General features: G+C 45.4%; 1 protein-coding gene and 1 pseudogene across 1 annotated transcript in view; one reads left to right on the top strand and one right to left on the bottom strand.

Annotated features, from left to right (window-relative positions):
* The window catches only part of TRPC4 (transient receptor potential cation channel subfamily C member 4), a 98,636-nt gene extending 93,280 nt beyond the window's left edge, over positions 1-5,356 (top strand). Inside the window, exons 9-11 of the mRNA XM_024566758.3 lie at positions 2,593-2,634; positions 2,762-2,851; positions 4,352-5,356. Of these exons, the coding sequence (XP_024422526.2) occupies positions 2,593-2,634; positions 2,762-2,851; positions 4,352-5,074 (855 nt within the window). The 3' untranslated portion in view covers positions 5,075-5,356. The remainder of the gene's footprint in view (positions 1-2,592; positions 2,635-2,761; positions 2,852-4,351) is intronic.
* On the bottom strand, positions 1,331-1,413 carry LOC112313955 (U4 spliceosomal RNA; annotated as a pseudogene).
* Positions 5,357-14,775: the final 9,419 nt, after the last annotated feature.

Genomic DNA, 14,775 nt, shown 5'->3' with positions numbered 1-14,775 from the left:
GTCCGGGGCTCTGGAGCCGGCACTGGAGCCGTGAGGACACCGGGCTTTCCAGTCAGTCGCTCAGCTCTGTGGGCCTCGCCTTCCTTGCTTGTAGATGAGCTGGTGAGACGGGGACAGCTTCAGTCCTTCTTATTCTCCTAGGGTGCCGAAGATCAGTTGGCTGACATAATCTTAAAGACTAAAACTTGTTTTGTGGTATAATCATGTAAATTGAAAAATAATTGGCGAGCCAACACAATGAATCTGTACAGCCTTGTCCCGGGCTAAGGCCGTTGAATAGCTCCTAAAAGCTACCCTAGTAAACTTTTTCTATGCTTTTTCTTTCTGCCGGACTATTTTGCTTTGAAAACATTTCCCCATAAAAATAAACCTGGAATTATTTTTGAAAGTGTGATCTTTGATCTCTTTATGTTTGTCTTAAAATTTTAGAATTCGTATATGAGTAAGGTTCTCGTGAGAATACACTGATCTTTTTCACTTCTTACTCCTGATTTTCTGGTTCCGTCATCCTCGTGCTCGGTTTTGCATTAAGGAAATTTAAAGTTAAATTACGACTTCGAACTGCTCTTTGGTGACTTTCATGGGTTTTTTAAAGACCAAAATGGAACGGCGAGATGCTGTAGAACCCTGCGTTAGTAAACCGTGAGGCGTCTAAATCCCACAATAAATTCAGAGTTCCTACCTATTTAAATCGTGGGACACCAGCGTCCTGTACGATACTTGCACTGAGAGAGTTGACGAAGTCGGTGCGCGGCTTCTCCAGCACTTGGGTTCACTCGAAGTGCACTCAAGGAGACCCAAAAGGCGTGTTTTCTGACAGCAGTTGCTTTTTTTGTCTCACATTGTCACCGAGCCATGTTTCAAAGAAGAGTCACATACCTCCATCTGGTGGCCCAGTCATAAAATATTTTTTGCAAGGTTCTAATTTTGTATTGTTTCAAATTTTCCAGCATTTAATGACTACCATAATCATAGTGAAAATGTGTTTCTTAAAGCTGCTGTTAGAGCGAAGGGCACTCAGATAATTAGCGGCCCTCAGGGACTTGAAGCATTGTGTCATCTGTTCCGGAAAGTGTCTCACAATCAGGAGACACACATCCAGTCTCAAGGCCACTAAAAATGCCATTATCTTCCATCTCCTGGGAGAAAAAGTGTCTTAATTGTTTGATTTTTCCTAGTACCATTTCACAGAGATATATGCATAATTCTTCAAAGTTCAATTTTATCAGCCGATGATTAAATATGTAGTAAAGAACAAGATCAAAAGACTTATTTAAACCTAAAATATGTTATTTCTTATGCTTTCTCACAGTTTACCAAATTCATTCCTTTATTTCAGAAATATTTTTCAATTAGCAATAATTATGCCTCAAATAAACCTCATTGGCTATGATACTGCCACTGCACAAAGCTGTTTTTTCAGAAATATTTTTATTTTAAGATATTTTGGCTAGTTTTCTTCTTTAAGAATCAATATTGATATTTATGTAATGTATATAAAATTGGGATTATGGTAGCTTTTCCCCTAATATCTTTAGAATAGTTGTGAAATCTGCAAATTCAAAATGTTGGTGTCATTTATTATTTAACTCAATTTATAATGGACTTTTTCAGTCATTAAGCATTTTCCCTCTGCAATCTTCACCCCAGAGTCACTGCTCTGCGCCCACCCTCTCTCTGCTTCCCAGCCACTCTGATCGCTCCCAGAGGGTGTCCAGGACTCATGTTCATTCCAAAAACAAGAATAACATGAGCAACCCTGGGTTGGAACAGCATCTTTTATTTGTTTTTGTTACATCCAAACACTCAGTTAAAATAGCGGTCTGCCCTTAGTGTCCATCTGATTGAAACCGGGGCCGGGCTGTCTGTTACGAGGCTGCAACCCCGTGCTACACACCACGGTTAAACGCTTCATCTTGCTGTGTTGCTAGTGATGAAGACTTTTGTGTTATTATAATGCTAGCTTTTTAGTCTTATTAAATTTTTATTTTTATTTTTATTTGCTATTTCTTCTGTTCTTTATTTGATATGTCCAATCTGTGTCTCTTAGTATCATTTCAAGTGGTTTGGGGTATATGGGAACTGTAATTACCTAATTCTCCATCACCTCACATTAGAAATGCAACCTTTCCACCATTTTTAAAAAGATTTCATTTATTTATTTTTAGAGAGAGGGGGAGGGAGGGAGAAAGAAAGGGAGAGAAACATCAATGTGTGGTTGACTCTCGTGCACCCCCTACTGGGGACCTGGCCTGCAACCGAGGCGTGTGCCCTGGCTAGGAATCGAACCAGCGACCCTTTGGTTCACAGGCCAGCACTCAGCCTGCTGAGCCACACCAGCCAGAGCTTTTCCCACCATTTTTAACTCATCTCATTTATCGAGTGCTGTACAGGTTATGACCTTGCACTTGGCAGTTTTAGTTCACTCACTCTTTGGATTCATGTGATACACTCTCTAGCCTTTGTCCACTGTCTCCTTTGTACGGACTTTGAAGAAACGAGGGAAAGTATTCTTGATGAACAAATGCATTAGTTTCCAGAATGGTAACCAGATCAATGTAACTGAAAAGCACACATCCTTTTCCTTTTCAGAGGCGAGCAGCTGATAATTTGAGACGACACCACCAGTATCAAGTAAGTTATTCTGATACTGTATCTTGACATGTGCATGGAGGTGAAGGCCAGTCCCCTCTTCCGGACCGACTAAGGAAGAAGCCGTGTCCATGCACTGACCGTCGACCCCCTTGTCTGACACCCCTAGGAGGTGATGAGGAGCCTGGTGAAGCGGTACGTGGCCGCGATGATCCGAGACGCCCGCACGGAGGAAGGCCTGACCGAGGAAAACTTCAAGGTGACGCCGCTAGTCCTGGTCATGGGGCCGTCGCCCAGCGGTGGGGTCCGCAGAGCGTGGAGCCCCGCGCTGCGCAGTTGAGATCAGAGCCGAAACGCAGCTGCGGGTGCCCATGAGACTGTGGGCCTCCTGGTCTTTAAATCACAGTGCTACTCAATTATCAGAAAAGAAAACGGTGACATTTCTTCTCAGAATGCATTGTGTTCAAACGCACTGACCTGGAATGTCCAGAGGGCTTGTTCAGAGGCAGGGGAGACCCTGGCGCCCTGGGTCCTCTGGCTCGTGATCCCAACAGCCCTTGGCCGAGGCTTCTGTTTTTGGAGCTTCAGTCTGATTTCTGATCCTGGACCGTTTAGTAACCAATAGGCTAAAAACAACGGCAGAGACCACCTCTGTGATTTGTGCGGCTCGGGTGGCAGGAAATTTTAGGTTTGACCTTCATTGTAACTTATACACTTAGTGTTTGTCCCTGAGTTTTATTTTTATTCAGTCAGCGGAGGTAGGTGGGATACAGGAAATATATAAATAAATAGAAATATAAGCATATATATAATGTATATTATATACATATACACATATATACTTGTAGTATGTGTGTAAAATACCTCTTATTCTGCCTGAGCTTTAGAGATTATGGAGGAATGGTTAACGTCAATAAGAGCTTATAGGCAAAAACAAAGAAATCACCCTTCAGAGAGGCCTTTAACAGAGAAAGGTAGCAAGTGGGATGGAGAGCAAAGATAAGCGGCCAGGTAGGCAGGGGGTTGGACAAACCGCAAAGCTTAAAGCACACCAAAGGTTGGCTAGTGAGCGCCCAAAATGCCCTTCCCAGGCACAGCATTGAAATTTCAGAGCGAAACGGGGCTTGGTGCTTCGGGGGAGAGCCTGGAGGCCAGGGTCCACCCCAATGACCCCCATCAGGTTGGCACTGAGGAGTCACACGTCCAAAAAGAGAAGAAAAGGGATGCATCTCAGAAAGGCTGTCTGATTGAATGAAGCAGTTTGCTCAGCGTAGTGGTGTCCCAGGTGTGGGGCTGAAATCCACTTCGCAGCTGCCAACTCCAGGGGGGGCGGCTGCACTTTTTGTTGTTGTATGTGGCCCTTTGGACGGCTCAGTGTGCCTGTGTGAAAACTCTTTACCACCAGAGGTGTCCCTGAGAGAGTGTGCGGTGGGGTGAAAGCAGGAGACTATTTGAAGGGGAAGTATTTGAAAGTGTAGCACCCCCCAGCCAAGATACTACACAGTGGTGGAAAAGCAAACGCTTCCGTTTCTTTTCATACCCACCTTAGGGCGCCTCCTTACTGCTGAACTCGAACGGGGCACTCATAGACATCAACCATGACACCGTGCCGGGGAGGAAATGGGAAATTCTAGACAGGACCACAGCAAAGTCGTAGCTCTTAAAAATGCGGAGAACCCATCAGACCCGCGTACTGTACGAAAGGAGCCAGTGATGTTTCCCAATGTCCACTAATGTCATCATTTCCGATTTCGCTTAGGAACTGAAGCAAGACATCTCCAGTTTCCGCTTCGAAGTCCTGGGGCTGCTGAGAGGAAGTAAACTCTCTCCAGTCCAGTCCACTCCGGCCACAAAGGGCTCTTCCTATGCCGCGGACCCAGAGGACAGGAGCGATGAAGGCCCCGGCAAAGACAAGAAGAAGAACTTCAGCCTCTTCGACCTGACCACGCTGATCCACCCGCGCTCCGCAGCCATCGCAGCCGAAAGGCACACCGTGAGCAACGGCTCGGCGCTGGTGGGGCAGGAGCCCCCTCCGCGGGAGAAGCAGAGAAAAATGAACTTCGTGACCGACATCAAACACTTTGGGCTATTCCACAGACGATCCAAACACAGTGCTGTCGAGCAACATGCAAACCAGATCCTATCTGTTTCCGAAGAGGTGGCTCGTCACCAGGCCGAAGGGTCCCTGGAGAGACACAGTCAGCTGGAAGCTCGAGGGCTGGCTTCCCGGGGCGAGCGCAGCATCCCGGGGCTCAGCGAACAGTGCGTCCTGGTGGACCACCGCGAGCGGAACACGGACAGCCTGCCCGTGCAGGTGGGCAAGCGGATCTGCTCCTTCAAGTCGGAGAAGGCGGTGGTGGAGGACACTGTCCCCATTATCCCCAAGGAGAGGCACGCCCGGGAGGAGGACTCCAGCTCAGACTACGATGCCACCCTCTCCGACACTGTCGCCCACGAAGATTATGTGACCACCAGGTTGTGACGCTCGGAGGAGGAGGAGGAGGCGCGTGGCATTCGTATATGTATTTTCCGCAGGGCTCGGAGGTGGGGGCAGGTGTCTCAAAGTAAACTAGCAAAAGTTAAGTTACACTTTATAGCATTTATCAATTGTGGCTTCATAACGTGTAACATGTTCAAATAAGGCAAAAGCTATCAAAACAAAAACAAAACAAAACCCTTGTTTTGTAGCCTGCTTTGGCTTTCACAATTTGTTTGACAATTTTTTTTTGTTAATAAATAAACTCACCTTGTATTCCTGTACTGTTGCAATAACCCACAGGATATTTGTAGCTGTCGTTTTCAAGGAAGACAAATGCAACTCACTTCCTGTGGTAGTGGACTCCTACAGTAGATATTTTTATATGCAAAAATTAATGTAGCTGAAATACTAGTGCTTTTCTTACATTTTTAGGGTCCCTAGAGATGGGTACTCATCGAGGACTTTTCACTGAGCCCTACAGTTTTGCTTTAAAACACAAATATTAGCAAATTATTTCTTAAGAACATATAAATAATTGTAGTGTACAGTTAACGCGAGGAAGCTTCCCGTGGGGTCGCGATCAAACGCTTTCTTAAAATGAGGGCCGGTGTACTTCCGAGTGGTAGTTCGCTCAGGGTCTCCTTTCAGAAAGGAGAGATGTTGGTCCTAATCCATTGGGATGACTGATGACTTTTAGCATTTTGCCAGGAAAATGTTGTGTGTGTGTGTGTGTGTTAATGGCCTTTTTCAGGTTAAATTGCTGATCAGTACAAATATGAGGCCTTCTGGATAGAACTGAGTTTCCCAAAAGTAGCAAAAGTTCTGAATGCCCAAGAAGAATCACAGTCAGTCGCAACGGTTTAAGCACCTTAAACAGAGCAAGGTGACGGACGGCAGGCTCGTGATATCCAGGTGAAAATTAATTCTCACACTCTTACATCTAAGCAAAATTAAATTCTATTTTTAATCAGTGCGATAATGTTGTCAATTCAAAAGACGTTCAAAAACCTGGCAGTTTCCTCTTCTTTCCTCCAGTGACTTACATATTGGGGGCAATTAAAATTTCCTGAAAATAGTGATTAATTCTAGCAGTAGATACAGCAGTGCTAGAGAGAACATTCTTACTGCTTGTTTCTTCTGCCGTCTTCAAGGCAATTTAGCCCGGTTCCCCTCCTTCACCCAGCCACTAGAGGGGAAGTGCTTTCACCTGAGGTACTGGGAATGCTTTGAAGTTTAAATTGTATCCCTTATATCTACTGAAGCCACCGTGGAGATATAGACGTTTCCTCACCACCTGCCATCAGCACTGAATTCAAATCAATAGAAAAAGGCTGCGCTCATTTTACTTAAAAAATTATTAACAGTTCTATGGACCAGACTAATTGCATATGGTTTAGCATTCACGAAAAACCACGTAGTGTTGCAAAGCCCAGCTTCTGCTTATGATGCATCAGAAATAGGGAAGAGCAGCAGTAACGACGCCAGCCAGTTACACGCACACCACTCGGAACGGCGCTGTGCCGCGGCTGCTGTTCTCAGTACCTCCCGTGTGCAGACTAGGGACGGGAGGCCGGGGCTAACCAGGCGGGCGCACACTAAGTGATGGAGCTCAACGTGCCCTCCAGGGCCACGCCCTTGACCGCTGCACCGCACTGCCTCTCCGAACCCAAACAGGCCGAGGAAAACCATGCATGCATGGTGATGTTGGGTGAGTGATCGTCCCATGACTTTTGGGTGATCGTCGCCACTTCTGAAATGTTCTTTTTTGAGAGACCATGAATAAACTCCATCAATCTGTGACCCTTGTTATAAAGGAAAAGGAATGTGCCAAATTAAAGATGTAATGCATTTGATTCTTTAGGCTGAATTATATTCTAGATTTTTAGAAACCTATTTGGTGTGGAATATCAAAACTCAACTTGAAATAGTAGATTTCAGTTTTCAGAGAAGGCATGGGCACCGATACCCTGACCTGGCCTAAATCTGGGCTTGTCCTATGCATTTAATAATGGGCCCAGGAGGTCCCGAGAAAACGAAAACCCTGATAAACCTTCCTGCTCCACACACCCCCCTGTCTCATGGGTTAGGACTCAGAACAAGCCCCGGGCACAGTGAGATAGATGCCGGGACTGTTCTAAGTCAGACACACAGTAGCAGGGGGCCTGGAGGCCTGTTCTCAGTACCTGGTGCGTCTTCCAGTGATTTTGTTGTTGTCGTTGCTTCTGATTTTTTGTTGTGTTCCCAAAAGTAAAGATCGTACACACAAGAATGTAATTTCAAATTTTCTCTCCTCCAGATAACGCCCACAACATTTCCCCCCCAGTGGCTTATTTACGGTCAGGGCTAGGGAGGTGACGCTCCTCAGGGGAACACGGTGGCCGCAGAGGAATTGATCTGGAGCCGGTGACATCGTGTTCCGCGGTGTCCCGGAAAAGAGGGCTTCGAACAGCCCCCAGATGTCACTGACAGGTACACCCATGAAGTTAGACTGAGTGTTGGGTATTGTTCGTACCAGACGTTCTAGCAGTAAGTATCATTCTAAACACAGAGTGAAATCAGGCAGCACTGAGGAAGATGAACAGTAGGGAAAAAATGAGAAGGCATAAAACAACGGCAGGATTGCAACTTAAGGGATGATGTTTTTGAGGTCTTTTAATGGGTGATTTGGGGCTTCTTTTCCACTTCTGTTCAGATTCCTATCGACAGAAAGTCCTGCACACCTTCATTTGCATACTGTTCCCTGTGCTTCAGGCTCTCTCGACCGTGCTGTTGTTCACCTCATTCACTGATTTATTTATTGCCAGGGGTGGGTGGAGGAGTGTCTAGAAAATGCAGTTTAATTTTAATAGCATTGGGTTAAATTCAAAGCACTTCATTCACCTTTGATGTATCTTGAAAAACCCACTTACAGGAAAGAATGCTATACGGTGTACCTCTCCGTTCGTGGCAGATGTGTTCCTGAGAATATCTTTGTAAATAAATGTGTAGTAATTTTAGTAGGGAGACTGTCTGTGTAAAAGCAAAAAAAGAGAGAGAAAAGGTAGTGCATTATTTTGTAAAATGATAAATTATTTTTCAAAGTGATACTCATCCTCAAAATGTTAATTGTTTCATATGTTAGATATTTGTATATCAAATTTTCTTAAAACTAGATATTTTAATTACTGGCTGGCAATTAAAACACTGCAAAATCATTCTCATTTCTTTCCCGTGCCCCGGGTAACAACTTGGCAACATTCGGTACTCAAGCACACAGACCCGAATGAAGGACGCTCTTGGGTAACGGCTGGGATGTAAAGAAAAACAAAATGATGAAGAGTTAAGAGTAGTCAATATCATGTTCTGAAGGAAGCAGTCAAGTTTTCAGCCAAAGCCATGTACAAATGCACTCTTCCAATACCCAATAATCCTGACTAATAAATCTGGGACTTAGTGGAGTGAATGTCCATTTCCATACCTTTGCAAGAGGAAGGGGGAGAGAGAGAGAGCTGTGAGAGAGAATCATCAGTTGGTTGCCTCCCGAATGCATCCTGACTGGGAACTGAACCTGCGGCCTAGGTGTGTGCCCTGACCAGGAATCAACCTGCGACCTTTCAGTGCACTGGATGACGTTCCAACCGAGTCACCAGCCCTTGCATGAAAAGTATTTCTTTTGTTTTGCTTTACTATTCAGTATTTCTTATGTTCTCCAAAAGTCACCTTCCAGTAATCATAGAATTTAGAATTTTAAGATCTCTGGCAGTCTTCTTAAATTCAACCTCAAAAATATTCTTTCACAAAATATTACAATGCATTTTGTTTATATCACATGGCCTTTTTTAAAAACTTAGAGCCATTTAAAATAAGTTCTCCACAAATAACTGGAGAAACGAATCCCGGGGGTGCTCACTGCAGTTACCAAGTGTGCTCGGCTGCTCAGTGGCCGAATTGTTTGTTAAAGAAAAACTATTCATCCGGGTATTTGGATGAGATGTTCGGTCATAAAAGTCTCGGTTAAGGAACTTTTATTTTTTTAGAATTTTGCCCTCCCCTTCAGTAGGAAATATTTATAGTTCAAACTTTCCACAGCTAAAATTCAGAATTAGTATTGTAATATCTTTTTGCCCCTATAAAATGATGTTCACAGATTTTTTAAATACGCTGGTTTCATATTCTCTTCTACAAAACACTGTTGCTCACCTTCATTTCAACCATAGATTTGGTGATAATTATGCACACTGGCAATAATAAAATGTATTAAATAATATTAAGGCTTTTCAGTGGACAAATGATAGAGCTAGAAAGTAGGAAGCTGAACCAGGACTGAGATCACGGGACCAGGCCAGATGTGGCCACGCCGACCCTGAGCTCACGAGGAGCCGTGACACTGTCTCTGCCCGTGAACTTCACCAGAAGCAAACAAAACTGTCCGATTTTCCCAGAGCCGCCCTGCCCAGCACGGCCACCAAGGTCCACAGGTGGCTACTGCGCACCTGAACTGCGGCTCTTGGTGTCAAACACACCTGGATTTCAAAGACTATGTAAGAAAACCCTGTAGAACAGCCCATCTGCTGGTGACTGCCTGTCAAGTGATAACACCTTGGATGCACTGGGTCAAAACATACTCGCTAAATTACTTTCACATTTGTTGTTACTCTTTAATGTAGCTTCTAGAAAACTTAAAAATATGCGTGTGGCTTGCAGGTGTGACTCATACCTCATCTCCCCCGGGTGGCGGTGCGATGGAGCACCCCTCTTTGCTTCACTCGGTTCGTGTAGTTCCGTCATTTCAATTTCATAAGTTAAACTTACGTATCCGACTAGTCAAAAAATACCAGCGCGGTTCAACTAAAATCAGGCATCGCTCCCGATTCCCAGTCTCCTAACGACACCGCTGCTAACAATTTGCTGTTTTTCATGGGTCCCCTTGCCTAAGCAAATGTAAGTAGGTGGGCATACTTAGGTTGCAGATTTTTATCATTTTTATCAAGAAGGGGATTATAATATACCTGTAACTCAGTGACTTGTTTTTCGTATGACGGTACCACGGGAGCCCTTTCTAGAGCCATTTAATATAGAAGAGCCATTGGAATCCATTCAAAGAGATTTCTTTATTCGTTGTTTCACGTATGGAAATGTATGCGCAGGCTGTTTTTAAAACCTCTGTGGAAGAGCTACGTAGGGGGCAAAGCATGAGGCTTTGAGGAGTAATTGAGGAACGAGGTGTTTCTGAAAGGCAGGCACGCTCACTTCTCTCCTCTTGCAGAATGCTGTTCTCCTTGTGATGAACTGCTGATCCCACACTAAGACAGCCACAGTGCGGCCCCGTCCCAGGTACAGGCATCGCTCCTTCAAACACTACGCTCTGCCATTCTGAAGTCCTTGTAGCTATTTGAGACAATATTTCTCCTTCCCCAACATCCGCGAATACTGTTCCCCCAGGCTTGGACCATAATTGGACCAAAGGGATACAAATACACTGAACACGCATATATGGCACTAACTCAAATGGGCATTTCACTGTTATTATATTCAATAAAAAAATATCAAGAGCTGTTCCAACCCAAATGTGTTCACGAGAATCCTCTGCTTGACTATTGGACTTGAAAGCAAGAAGTTCAGTTTCCAGCTTTATTTTATTCTTTATTGGCTCGTTTGTAAAATGAGAAAATAGCAACTTAGCTACTCCCAACCAAGGAGCCCAATTATCATGATTAAATTTCAAAAGTAAGTGGAAAACATTTTGTTCAGTATAAGGAACTCTATGTGCATGATTTTCTTTTCATCCACCAAGATAACACTAAGAAATGACAAAGAATTTAGAGTTAAGCGATGTGTATGTTTCCTCTCTTAAAACTTGGATCAAAGAAACACTGCAAATCACCTCAGCAAGCAGACTGAGCCACAGGCCAAGGTTTCGTGCAACCCAGCCAACGTCCCGATGTGGCAAAGCCAAGGGTGTCTCATTCCGAGTGGGGGTGTCAGCCACAATCTGGACAGATGTCTGAGAAAGAAGGAAAAGCGTGTCAGAGTAGCACATTTTGGCATTTCCCCACCACACGCTGCCCTGGGAAAGGAGGAAGCTTAGCCCGTGGACTTCGAGCTTCCAGATCTGGCGGGAAAAACCGACCCAGCTGAGGAGACAGGTGAATGAAGGTGTGTTAGCTAGGTGCCTCCCATACCATGCCTAAAATTTTACCTTTTAGTACTAGTGAGGTTGCAGTTTTATTCATGAGGCAAACGCCTTGCTCGTATGCAATCATGCGTTGTGGTTGACTGGACAGCTGTAACCATGGAAACAGCAAGAGGGCATCTCGATTCCCAAAAGCAAGCTCCTAGCTTCAGCAGCTTGAGTGCATGAGAGATGGGCCTTTGAAGACCAAAGTTATTCAACCCCCCCAAAAGTAAAAGGATCGCCAATGCCATCCACGTGGCTTTGAGCTGATTCTGAAACTTACAGGAATGAAACAAAATGCAGATGCTAACAGAACCTGTACACACTCTAGTGTTTGATTGTAAAGAGCAACTTAAGCTGGTGATGGGGAGGATGGGAGCCCGAGAAGTATGTGCACGTCTCTGACGTGGGCAGATGAATAATTCGAGGGATTGGCCGTATGGGAGGAAATGACTGAACAACCAGAAAGGTCATGGAAAATCAAGAGCTGTAAGAAGGGAAAGAGTTTCTAGGAGAAAGCGGCTTACGGGACAAGAGCTTCTAGAGGTCAAATAACGTGAAGACAGAATTTCTCTGGGGACGGCAAAAATGAAGAAGGACCGAGTAGGTTACAGCAAGTTAACAGGAGATGCAAGGTTCTGAAAGGCTCCTTGAAGCCTGGAAGAGTGTCGGACTTCCGACTTTCTGTGGTTAGGCCCGTGGGCTCTGGGGAGCGGAGCACGCCCCGCCATGTCCCCGGGGGGAGACCAAGGGTTCTGGAGTGGAAAATGGGCTCGAGTTGTTTTTAAAATGAAAGGTGATTATTTAAAAATTCATTTCTTTACCGTGGAGTGAGTGAAGAAGTAGTTGTTCCAGAGTTTCAAATAGAACGGTGCAGGGAAGAAATCACAAGAGAAAACGAGACCAGGAAGGGCAACATTAAAGTAGGTAGCTATGTGACAAGAATATAAGCCAGGGTGGGTTGGGTGTGTTTATTAATTTTTATTAATAAACTATTATTCCTTACATATATAATCACCATCACGGGTAATTGTTTCCTGACACATTGGAGACTCTGTCAGAGAAGCATTGTATAAGCAAACAAACAAACAAAAACCAGAGGGACTTCTTCCTTTGCTTTCTGCCTGTGCAGAATATAGACTTGTAGAGCCTTGGTATGAGTTTCAAGAAGTCCTCCCTGAAAAGAACGCCAGGAGTGAGCTCTGTGGTGAAAAACAGGCTATGGAATGACCTTCCGAGCATTTTCCATTAAGGATGTATTTGAATTACTGCAGCTTCAGCTTCAGCTCATAAACGCGGAGCACGTTCAACCCACCGTGCCTGCCTTCTCCAACTCTCCCCTCCGCGCTGTGTCATCGACATCTGTCCTCACCCACAGTAATCGCCGGAGATGCTCGCCAAGGTTTCCGCCGTCTGATTATTGGGTGAGTGACGCACAGAACGGCATCCGATGAAAAGTCAAAACTGCAGAAGCCAACACTCCCTTCGTGTGCAGAGAAAAGAAGAAACAATGGCGTTGGTGTAAGTCAAGGAGGAGTCTGCCATCACCACCCGATGTTTCACAAAGGTTTATTGAATAAATTCGATCTGTGAGCAAGCTTAACACATGCCTTTCCTTGCAGTTTTTAAAATGCCACAGTTTAAAGATTTCTGTAATGGAATTTTTGCTCCACAGCTGTTGCCTGACTCGAAACAAAATGAGTATCACAGACCCGCCACACCCCACGCAGAGTGATGGCAGCTGTCGAACAGAGTTGGCTGTTGGATGATCGGAAGAGAACAAACAGGGATGCAAATGCCATCTGTCTCTGTCTCTCGGCTTCTGTCCCTCCTCCCGTCACCAGCTCGAGTCGCTTGTTCTCGGGGTCAATAATGCCTTTGGCTCCCTTGGCTTGACTCCAGTAGAGAAATAGTGGCAGTTGTCACAGTGTTCTCTCTTGTCACACTGGCTATTGCAATGGCGATCTCCTTATTTTCAACTGGAACCAAACGCAGGTCAGGTGCCACCTACCACCCCCTCCCCCGCCCCCGGTCGCAAAGCCAAGACCCAGGAGAGCTGGTGTGAAGGAAGGTGGTTTATGTTCAGGTGTCGGCCACCTGGGAGAGAAGCCGAAGACATCAGGATGACTTCAGAACCCATCACGTAGGCCCTGTTCTAACTCACCTTCACCAAGAGCCAGCCGCCTTAGCAACGAAACGGTCAATCAGGGCCCTTGATGTTCTGAGTTACGAGAATCGAATGAAGTCAGGTTTGGAAGTTCTTAATGGCAAAACAATGTGGCAAACACACGGGCTGAACTCAAGGTACAGATGCCACAGAGACGAGAGAGAGGTTGAAAAAGGCCAGAATATTCTTCTCTCTCTCTCTCTGTCTCTCTCTGTGTCTCCATCCAGACCACACTTGGGGACTAGCATCCGTTCTGCCCCCGCTCGGGACAATCACAAATGAAGAGAGGAAAGAATACGGGGATACCCTCCAGCCCCCATTTGCACGGTCGTTTCCCTGGCGACGGCGGCCCTGGGAGCCAGCACAGCGTGTGGGAACGTCGCTAAGGAGACACATCATCGATTACCTGTGCCCTTCTGCCCGATGGCGGTTTGGGCTGGAGACAAAAACATTTCAGCGTTTTATCTCTATTTCATGCTGAATAATATAAAAATAGCACTTAAGCAAAATAAGTCTTATCTAAGCCACAGGGAATAGATTACTATGGTAACCTGATCCCCAGCGGAAATAGCATCTCTGAGCTTGACAAATTCAGGATTCATTTTCCCTCGATGTGCCACAGGGGCAAGCAGACAGACCTGCAGAGGCCTCGGGCAGCCTCATAGTGAGGGTACGTGCGGGTTAGGTGACTTCAGGGGCACTGTGCGAAGCGGCCCGTTCACTTCACCCGTTCACAAGGAGCACGGCGCTGCCGCGTCTCCGGGGGTGCGGAGGGGAACCTGCCAGGTGCTCCTGAACTTGTGTAAGTCGGGGCCAACTATCTAGGCCTCCTGCAGCCAACAAACAAACAGACAAAGCGAAACAAAGAAACCCTTTCTAGACAAAACACCAAGAAGGGATTTTTAGAACTCAATTTATATTTATTTATAAACAAATGTGAAAAATTATTGTATATCATCCTGATACACTTGAATAATAGGAGGTCTGTCCAGAAGGTCTCCAGCCATGTGATATGAAAGATAAGAGACATTTATTCAAGAAGATACACGATACAAGAAACACTGTACACAGGATAATGACACCTCAGTCCCTTCAAAGCAGGCACTCTGGGACCTCACACAGTTTTCCCAGTCGTCATCAGCTGCCCTGTCGTGTTTCCCTGAATCTCATCAACACTCTGAAATCTCTTCCCTTTCAAAGGGGATTTTAGTTTTTGGAAAAGCCAGAAGTCACAGGGCACCAAATCTGGGCTGTAGGGGGACTGAGTCACCTGGGTGATTTGATGTCTTGCAAAAAAACCCTGCACAAGACGTGATGCATGAGCAGGCGTGTTGTTGTGATGAAGCTGCCAATGACCAGCTGCCCACAGCTGCGGCCTTCTGA

Source organism: Desmodus rotundus, chromosome 13, assembly GCF_022682495.2.
Source record: "Desmodus rotundus isolate HL8 chromosome 13, HLdesRot8A.1, whole genome shotgun sequence".
Lineage (NCBI taxonomy): Eukaryota > Metazoa > Chordata > Mammalia > Chiroptera > Phyllostomidae > Desmodus > Desmodus rotundus.
Note: the sequence above shows the minus strand (reverse complement) of the source record. Positions and strands in the feature narration are given on the sequence as shown.